Source organism: Neomonachus schauinslandi, chromosome 3 (genome assembly GCF_002201575.2).
Source record: "Neomonachus schauinslandi chromosome 3, ASM220157v2, whole genome shotgun sequence".
In the NCBI taxonomy this organism is placed as follows: Eukaryota; Metazoa; Chordata; class Mammalia; order Carnivora; family Phocidae; genus Neomonachus; species Neomonachus schauinslandi.
The window spans coordinates 132,483,059-132,493,572 of NC_058405.1; the positions used below are offsets into that span (position 1 = coordinate 132,483,059).

The window sequence follows — 10,514 nt, forward strand, 5'->3', positions numbered from 1 at the left end:
CATTTATTTCCCTCTGTGTCTATGAACTTCTCTTTTGATAGCATTGGGATGACTTTTGCCCTTTGCCTTTTCTAAAATGGTACAGCTCTTGACCAGCCCTTTGCAGAGAAGAGCTCTTTACTTGGCATGTTTGAATCCTTTATCTTTCCTACGTATGTCTTATTATTGTGTCGAACCTCCATGATAAAGTATTTCTCAGTTCCAAGAAGTTTATAGGATGGGTATAACATTGTCTCCCAAGACTGGTTCTAAAATGAAGTTCTACTTTACATAGATTCATTATGAGGAGAGCAAGATAAAATTGTTTCTGCTCTGAGGCACCTGGGTGGCTTTGTTGGTTAAGCATCCTACTCTTGATTTCAGCTCAGGTCATGATCTCAGGATTGTGAGTGTAAGCTGTGCATCGGGCTCACGCGCTGGGCATGGAGCCTGCTTAAGATTCTCTCTCTCCCTCTCCCTCTGCCCTTCCCCTCCCCCATACCCCCTCTCTCTTAAAAAAATTTTTTTTGTTTCTGCCCTGAGTTCATATCCACATTGCCCACGATAAGCTACTTGTCATACTAGTATTGACTGAATGCTTGCTGTGTGCTAGATCCCATGCCATGAACTAGGTTATATAGTAGTAACCAAAATAGACACTGTGTCTGACTTAATGGAGTTCACAGCTGGATAAAGAAAGTTAGAATGGGAGCCACTATAAACCAGTGTAACACCACCTACATTCAACTTAGTCTATTTAACAGGCAATCTAAACTATTAGGAACGTGCTGGAGGGTCACCCAATGAGGAAGAAAAAGCCCTGAGCAGTTCAACTTAATGACACAGTGCTCATGCATTTCACCTATGGGACTGCACTTGGAGTATTTACACTATTTTGAATATTCTAGCAGTTTAGAGACAAATGTGATATCTCAAGCCAGGTAGAGGCAGGCAGAGTGATAAACAGCAGTGTGGAAGGAAATTGAAAAATTATGGCAAGAATACAGAAGAACTGGAAAAGGATAGGAGGTTTTAGAGCAGAGACACTAAAGAGTTCTAGGCACCTCAGTGAGACCTATCTATGGTTTAGACATGGTATTAGTGTCCATTATAATAATCCTGAGTCATCAAGAGAAGATTCAGTATCAATATAATAAATTCATAATATATTCAGTATTCAGATAAACTGTGCTGAGCCTCTTCTATATATGAGGTACTACAAAATGGCAAGACGGATAATACTCTTTTTAAAAACTACCCAAATGTAATAATTTTTTAACATTTCAATGTTTAAAGGTGGTAACTTTGAGATCATGAATGGGGTGCCTGGGTGGCTCAGTCAGTTAGGCAGCTAACTCTTGATTTCGGTTCAGGTCATGGTCTTGTGGTTGTGAGATCAGGTCATGGTCTCAGGGTTGTGAGTGTGAGTCCTGCATCTGGCTCTGCACTCAGCACAGAGTCTGCTTGTCCTTCTTCCTCCCCCTGTGCCCCTATCCCCACTCGTCCACGCACACACACACACTCTAAGATAGATAAATAAAATCAAAAAAAAAAAAAAAGGTGGTGGGGCACCTGGGTGGCTCAGTCGGTTGAGCGTCTGCCTTCGGCTCAGGTCATGATCCCAGGATCCTGGGATCGAGCCCCGCATCGGGCTCCCTGCTTCACGGGAAGCCTGCTTCTCCCTCTCCCACTCCCTCTGCTTGTGTTCCCTTTCCCGCTGTCTCTCTCTGTCAAAAAATAAATAAAATCTTTTTTTAAAAAAAAAAGGTGGTAACCTTTGGTCATCTAGAAAATTGATTATAGGAAGCAGCTCTCTTGCTAGATATGACTAGATAAATGAGGCATTGTTCTTCCTAGTATAGAAGTAACATTGCCTTCAAGATGGACTTGAAGACCTTTATGAAAAAAAAATTTTTTTTGGTCTGAGAGCCTTCCACCAAGGGCACATAGGGGTTTGGGAATAACTTTCTTTCAAGTTCTCATAATTTTCTGGTTTGTTTGTTTGTGAAAATCTCTGCAGCCTGAGCATACAAATGTCTGTTTCTGGTATATTCCACAAAGCCTCAGGGGCATTCCGGATAGCCCTGAACGACGGGAAAAACTACACAGGGTATGGAATCTCTCCTTGTCTCATCTAACCCTATGCAATTTCTCTAACCGGTCAGAACATCCACACTTTAATGTGTCCTTCTAATGGAGGAAAAATAAAAAATAAAGACTTGGGGTGGTAGGCAGCCATCTTGTTATATTCTTTTTGAATCTGGGTTGTCCCTTTGCTGTGATTCAGATACAGGGGGAACCTCTAAAGGACACATCCCTGTTTTAGGTTGGTGTTGCTGTATGCAGGACAGTTGAATGATATACATATTCCTAGGAACGTCCATATTAAACTCTGTCTACTAAAATGTCTTTTACTAAGTTCAAGTCCACTCTAACGCTGATTCATTCTAGTTGTTGATTTCTATATCCAGTTTATTATTTGTAGTTGTTGGTATTAGCATTGAATTTATATAATATTTCATTCATCTAACAAATATTCATTGAGCACAGCTCTATGTGCCAGACAAGATCCTGGGTTCTGGATTATTCAGAAGCCTTAATTTGTGTTGCAGCCTATAAGAGTTTTTTGTTTTTGTTTTTTATTTTAGCACTGTTCTATGACTGACTTTCAAAATTCAGTCGCACAGTAGTTTCTGAGGGAATTTATGATTGGGTAGTCTCAGTCATTGGACATTAACCCCTGAAGAAACTCAGGTATAAAGTATTTGCCTTCGTGCCAGTATGGATACAGATGGTAAAAAGTAAATGGCTCTTTTTTCCAACTAAGAAATGGGTTGCATTGTTCAGAAGAGAGTGGTGTTAATGTTGGTCTTGAGTTTTGTTTTGTTTTCCATCACAAGGTGGCCCCCAAAATCAAAGCGCTGATGATGGAGTCTGGCACGACCATGGTTGGCTACCAGCCTCAGGGGGACAAGGCCAACTTTTTCCGGATGGTCATCTCGAACCCAGCCGCTACGCAGTCTGATATTGACTTCCTCATTGAGGAGATAGAAAGACTGGGCCAGGATCTGTAATTGCCCTCCACAGACCATGAGTTTATGGGAATTCCTTTTCCTTCTGGCACTCTAGAACAACCTCTATAAATGGCTAAACCACATAGGCTATTTCATTGAGGGGAAATATAATATCTCAAAGAATACTGTTTAAACCTTACTTAAGCTTGTTATAGTTAGTAGGAAATAATGTTCTTTTTAAAAAGTTGCCCATTAGGAACACAGTATATATGTACAGTTATATATACGTCTCTCTCTATATGTATATGTATGTATCATCATGAGTGTGGCTTGGTGATAGATCACAGCATGTCTCCCACTCCAAGAGAATTAACTTTACCTTCAGCAGTTACTGAGGGGCCAAACATGCTGCAAACCAGCTTGCCCAACAATCCCAGGAAAGATGTTTTTCAAGATGTTGTGTCATAGGGACCAAGGGACATACTGTTGGCGAGAGTTGACCTCGTTGTCAGTGTTTCTCCTACCTGAGGTGATGACAGATGAAACGAAGTACCACTAGGTGACAAGAGTCACACCCTCTCCATTAGTATCCTGTTAGGGGAAAATCATAGCAGAGTCATTGTTACAGGTGTGCTGTAGTTGTATTTTGGGGGACTAATTTGTGTAGATTGTGTATATTTCTGTTGTCTGACCTTTGGGGGGTAGGGGAAGAACACATGTAATGATTTCAATGACTGTTTAAATTGTAGGTAAATGACAACTGTTTAAATTGTAGGTAAATGAAATAATTGCTTATTTATATTCAGAGATTTACCATGCTAAAGAGGCGTCTTGTATTTTCTTCCCATTTGTAATGTATCTTATTTATATATTAATGCAGTAAGTTCGGGAAACTGTTTATGGTATTTTCGTGCATTTGTGAGCCAAAGAAAAAAGATTAAAATTAGTGAGACTTGTATTTATATTAGAGTGCCCTTAAAATAATGATCAAAGCATAAGTTTACTGTCTGTAAGAGAATTCTGATACTGTACATAGAATCATCTGTATGGAAATCCCATGACTTAAATAGCATCTGCTCTTCTATTACCCTCTCTGTCTGGCTATATGTCTGGTGTTCTCAATGCTTTTCTAGTAACTGTTGGATAATAACTAGATCTCCTGTAATTTTGTAGTAGTTCATGACCAATCTCTGTGACTCGCTTAGCTCAAACCTAAGGCAACGTTTCCGAAGACCTTCTGAAGAGCTCCCATAAATTGACCAGGCTCACAACTGTTTTTGAGGAAAGGAAATTCACACTGTGCATTTTAGAGTATGCAAGAAGAATATAAAGAAATAAAAATATTCTCCATGGAGAATTTGAACAAAATTTTCTTCTAGTTTGTGTTTCATACACAGAGCTTTCCAGTGATGGTTACAGATCAGGGCCCAGCCCAGCCCCTTTCCACCAGCTGGCTTTAGGTGATGCTCACTACCCTTCTTAAGTTGGGACTCAACGCACTGTCATAGGTGCCCAAACCCGATCTGTAAAATCATTCTGATTGCAATTAAATAAAATTTGCAATTCAAGCCCAGAGAAAGAAAAGCCATCCCTGTTTCTCATTTTCCTACTTGCATCTTGGAGTTCCATTCATGCAGCCATTCAAAACCTGTTTTCTTCTTCTGTCGCAGGCACGGCACTGTTCTAGGCACCGGGATTACAGTGATGTGCGTGGCAGACAAATTTTCCTTCTAATGGGGATCTTACAGCATTTGGCGTCTGTGGTATCTGACTACCTCTACGATCACGGAATCATGCCTTGCTGCTGCTCATGCTTGAACAGTGGGCCTGATTCACTTTTTCAGGAAATACGTCTTGGTGCTGGATCATCAGGAATTAGGTCCCGCTTTCTACATTCTGTTAAGCTATAATAATACTATTTCACTCATTTGGAATACAAGGAGCTCTCTATTCAGCATGTGGAGGGATTGGATAAGAGTCCTCTGTAATTAGCATACTGACCGCATGATTAACTGTTGAAGTAAGACCAGGTTCCACAGGGAGATGATCAGAAAGTCACTTTATTCTTTCTGCCACTGTTCCTTCCAATCCCCTCCATGGTATGATTCTTTCCCCAGGCCCCTGTTTGAATTCAGGTCAATCCCATAGCTTTTCTGGCCTCTCAGTTACAAGAACAGTTTCATTTTAGCAATCAAATGTCCAGCTCAATGTAACAAGGGAAGACTTCAAGTTTTTATACAACAGAGAGTTTCTCCCCTCCCTTGGTCCGGCACTGTTTTAGGCTGCCATCCTATAGTGGTAGGGGGAGACAGGCTGGTGGTGGGACAAGGTCAGCTTCTTTTTTTTTTTTACTCTTTTAGCTCATCTCTGCTCCCTAGCTACTGCATTTCCCCTAGAGGCAGAGGGGTTAAAGTAAAAAAAGCACAATTTTAGGTAGCTGATAAATTCTCATCTAGCATCAGGGCCTCCGGTCCATGAGATTTTTTTTCTCATGGTACCATTTGGACGGGGGGGGTTGGTGGGGATTTTTCTTTTATTAAGGTAAAATCTAAGATACAATAAAATTCATTCTTTATAGTATACTGTGTATAGTATTCTGTGAGTTCTAATGAACCCATTCAGTCCTGTAACCACCACCACAATCAAGATCTAGAACAGTGCATCACACCAATAAATGTCCCCCTGTCCCCTTATATGTAGCACCTCTCCCAGTCTCTAATTCCTGGCAACTTCTGGTTTGTTTTCTGTTCCTAGAGTTTTGCCTTTCCCATCATGTAAATGGAATCATATAACATGCAGCCTTTTGAGTCTGGTTTATTTCACTTAACACAATGCATTTGAAATTCATCCTTGCTGTTGTCTGCGTCAGTTGTTAGTTCCTTTTATTACTGCATAGTGTTCCATGTGTATGGATGTACCAGTGTGTTTATCCATTTCCTCACAGAGGGAAATGTGGCTTGTTTGCACTTTGGAGCAATTAAAATTAAGTCGCTATAAATGTTGGTATGCAGACTTGTGTGAACATAGGTTTTCATTTAACCTGGGTAAATACCTAGGTATAGAATTGCTAGATCATACGGTATAGAGTGTGTTTAACTTTACAAGAAACTGCTATACTGTTTTCCAAGGCAGCTCTACCATTTTGCAGTCTCACAGCAATGTACAAATTTTCCAATTTCTCTGTATTCTCACTGATAGTTGGTATTACCAATTTTTAAAAAAGTTTAGCCTTTCTTTTTTTTAGTTATAGTTTTATTGAGATATAATTTACATGACCACATAATTCACCTATTTAAAGTGTACAACTCCCTGGTTTGTAGTATATTCACAAAGATGTATATCCATTACCACAATCAATTTTAGAACATTTTTATCATCCTAAAAAGAAACCTTATACCTATTAGCAGTCTCTCTTCATTCTCACACAAACACTCCCTCTAGCCCCTGGAAACCACTCATTTACTTTCTGTCTACAGATCTGCCTTTTCTAGACACTTCATATAAATGAAATCACACAATCTGTGGTCTTTTGTGACTGGCTTCTTTCACTGAGCATGTTTTCAAGGTTCATCCATGCTGTAGCATTTATCAATACCTCATTCCCTTTATTGCTGAATAGTATTCCACTTGGAGATATACTACATTTTATTTACCCATTCATCAATTAATGGACATTGGGGTTGTTTCCATTTTTGGGTTATTGTAAATAATACTACTATGAACCTTTGTGTACAAGTGTGTACAAGTTTTTATATGGACATACGTTTTCATTCTAATAGTCATATCTTGCTGTGTGTTTTTTTTTTTAAGATTTATTTATTTGACAGAGAGAGAGACAGCAAGAGCGGGAACACAAATGGGGGGAGTGGGAGAGGGAGAAGCAGGCTTCCCACAGGGCAGGGAGCCCGATGCGGGGCTCGATCCCAGGACCCTGGGACCATGACCTGAGCCAAAGGCAGACGCCCAATGACTGAGCCACCCAGGTGCCCCATCTTGCTGTGGTTTTGCTTTTTCATGAAGCACTTTTGACGCATCCCATTAAGGTCCTCCTGCCTCATTGCCCATGAGGCAGTCAGCGTCTCCCCTCCTGTGGCTTACTTAGGACTCAGACCCTCAGCTCTGGGCCCCTTGGCAAGCTACCCTGTCCAAACCTTTTGTTGGGAGCCCTTCTCCTCAGGCAGTAAGTACTCTTGGGTGGAGTGCCTTTTATTTAAAATCATTACGTGGAATATATAGGAGGTTTTTAAAAAAAAAAAAAAACAGGCGTGTAAAGGATAAAGAATGACAACATGATACGCGAGTACCCACTACTCAGCCAAAGAAATAGAATATTATCTATCTTAGAGCTGTCTAACCCATCATGAACCCTTCCTAACTGGATGCTTCCCCTTTCCCAAGAAATAACCAACTATTCTGAATTTTGTGTTAATCACTCTCTTGTTTTTCTATATAGTTTTACCACATATATATGAATCATTATCGTTTAGTTTTACCTGGTTTCACACTTCATAGAAATACAATAATACAGAATATATGTACTTCTCTGATTTGTCTTTCTATTCAACCTTATGATTTTGTGGGACCAGAGCTAACCTATAGAGGGTCTTTGTGCAGTTAAAAAAATTAAAAAGACACCCTTCCCTTCAGGGACAGGCATCCCTGTGCTAGTGTGTACAGCTTGGCACATGGAGCATAGAATAGACTGCAGTGCCACAGCCTGCAATCACAGCCTTATGTGGTGGCCTCATGTTTTTGAGATTTACCTTTGATGATGGTTCCAGCCAGAATTCATTCATTGTTTACAGCTATTCCATTGCATGAACATACTTCAGTTGGTTTATCCATTTATAGGGGGTGGATATATTAATTTTTTTCCAGTTTCCTGCCTTTAAGGCCAGTGTTGCTATGAGCATTCTTGTACTTGCTGGCTGGTGCACGTGTAAAAAACATATTTTTCTAAGGTTTATATCTAGAAGTGAAATCGCTGGGTCATGTTGTTGAACTTCACTGAGTAAAGCAGAGTGGTCATACCAAGTTGCACATTAACCAGCAGCACGTTGTTCCATGACCTCACCATCACTTGGCTTAATAATTTTGCCAGTCTAGTGAGTATGAAATAATATCTCATTGTGGTTTTAATTTGTCTTACCCTGATTGAAAATGAGGCATCTTTTCATACTTTTATGAATCATTTGTGTTCTCTCTTCTATGAAATGCCTAAATCATGCCCTTTGTCCAACTTTCAATTGAGTTGTTTGTCTTTTTCTTATGATATTTAGAAGTTCTTTATACATTCCAAGTACTAATTCTTTTTGATTATATGTTTGGCAAATCTTCTCCTAATTTGGAGGTTAAATTTTCATCTGTTTAATGGTCTTTTTTGAAAACATAAGTTCTTAAATTTAATGTAGTGGACTTCATCAGTTATTTATCTTTACATTTTCTGCTTTTTTGTGTGTCTTAAGAAATTCTTCCCTACCCTAAAGTCATAAAGATATTTTCCTATATATATTGGCTTCTAAGTTTTATGGTTTTATTCCTTTCACATTTAAGTCTCTATTTGTCTTGAATTGATTTTTTTGGTATTTGGTTCTTCTTCAAGAGTGAGAGCTATTATTAGCCCTTACTCTTCCATATAAATTTCCATATAATTTTAGAATCAATTCATCAACTTCCACAAAAAAATCCTATTGGAATTTTATTGAATCTGTGGATCAGTTTGAAGAGCATCAGCATATTTTCAATATTGGATATAGTAATCATAATCATAGTACGTATCTCCACTTAACTAGGTCATCTTCAATGTCTTTCAATAAGGTTTTACAATAGATATGCACAATTTTTGATAGATCTGTTCCTAGGTGTCCTATATTGTTGTTATTTTAAATGGCATTTTTTTTATTGAAGTACAATTAACAATTAATTATTACAATATAATATACAATATTATATTAGCTTATATTAGCTTCAGGTGTACTATATATGATTCAATAATTCTATATGTTACTCAGTCCTCACCATCGTCAGTGTATTCTTAATCCTCTTGATCTAGTTCACGCCAAAATGGCATCTGTTAAAAATTACATTTTCCAGGGGCACCTGGGTAGTTCAATTGGGCATCCAACTCTTGATTTCGGCTCACGTAATGATCTCAGGGCTGTGAGACTGAGCCCCACGTCGGGCTCCATGCTCAGCACAGAGTCTGCTTTAGATTCTCTCTCTACCTCATCTGCTCTCTCTCCTGCTCATGCATGCTCTCTTTCTCTCTAAAATAAATAAATAAATCTTTTTTAAATATTGTATTTTCTAACTTGCTGAGGTATGCAAATGTAATTGTCTTTAGGGTAATGATTCTGTATCCAGAAAGCTTGCTAAAACTCAAAAAATTTTGGTTCTTTAGTGTTTTCCAAATAGAGAAATACACCATCTACAGATAATGACAGCTTTATTTATTCATTTTTGATTCTGATACCTTCCTCCACCCCTTTTCCTTGATATGCTGCACTGGTCAAGATATGCAGTACAATGCAGAAAAAAAGTGTTGGTAGCAGGCACCCTGGCCTTAATCCTGATATTAGAGGGAATGCTTTCCCCAGTAACCATTCAGTTTTATGTTTCCTTTAGGTTTTTTCATAGATCCCCTTTATTGGGATAAAGAAATTTCTTTTTATTCCTAGTTTGCTAAGTTTCTGCAATAAATAAATGTTTCATTAATATAGTATTACTCATAAACAATTTGTTTTCCATGCCTTTTCTTTTTTTTTAACTAAATGAGTTGACAATTTTATTTTCATATTTCACAAATTGCTTTTTTTTTTTGGTCCCCCTACCAAAGTGGGCACCATCATGGTACGGGTGGGAGGTCTTATCATTGGCATGTGACCTCCCATAGGCAGCCTCATTCCAGGAGCAGGTCTCACTGGCATCATCCCAGAAGGAGGAGGACCCATCATTGGCATCATGGGAGGGCCCCCATATGGGGTGCTGGCATCCTACCAGGGAGAGGACGACCCGGGAGCCTGGGGGGAGGTGGATCATTGCCCCTGCAGGAGGAGGAGAAGAGAATGGAGTAGGAGGTATCTTTCCTTGTTGAAATGCTGCGGTTGTTTTGTTGATCATGCTCTGAGCCTGCTCTTCCATCCATTTCTGATAGTAGTTTTTCACATTCTCTTTCTGTTTCCTACCATTGCAGTGTGTCTTCCTCACAGATGCAGAGTCATGGGTGAGGAATGTGTCACAGCAGTCACATTAAAACTTAGACATGTTGCTCTACAGGCCATTGACCACTCTGTCCTGCCCCACCTGGAAATGACCTCCCTGTCTTTTTGAGTCCGTTTTTGCAAGTTACATTCTCTAGGAATTTTTACATATTTTTAAGTTTTCAGATTTATTGGCATAAAGGTGTCCATAATAACCTCTTCCTTTTTTTTATTATGTTAATCACCATACATCACATCATTAGTTTTTGATGTAGTGTTCCATGATTCATTGTTTGCGTATAACACCCAGTGCTCCATGCAG

General features: G+C 39.2%; 1 protein-coding gene and 1 pseudogene across 1 annotated transcript in view; one reads left to right on the forward strand and one right to left on the reverse strand.

The window, feature by feature from the left end:
• The window catches only part of GAD1 (glutamate decarboxylase 1), a 40,946-nt gene extending 37,533 nt beyond the window's left edge, over window positions 1-3,413 (forward strand). The window contains exons 16-17 of the mRNA XM_021702751.1: window positions 2,000-2,089; window positions 2,880-3,413. Of these exons, the coding sequence (XP_021558426.1) occupies window positions 2,000-2,089; window positions 2,880-3,053 (264 nt within the window). The 3' untranslated portion in view covers window positions 3,054-3,413. The remainder of the gene's footprint in view (window positions 1-1,999; window positions 2,090-2,879) is intronic.
• Window positions 3,414-3,455: 42 nt separating this feature from the next.
• On the reverse strand, window positions 3,456-10,256 carry LOC110592105 (annotated as a pseudogene).
• Window positions 10,257-10,514: the final 258 nt, after the last annotated feature.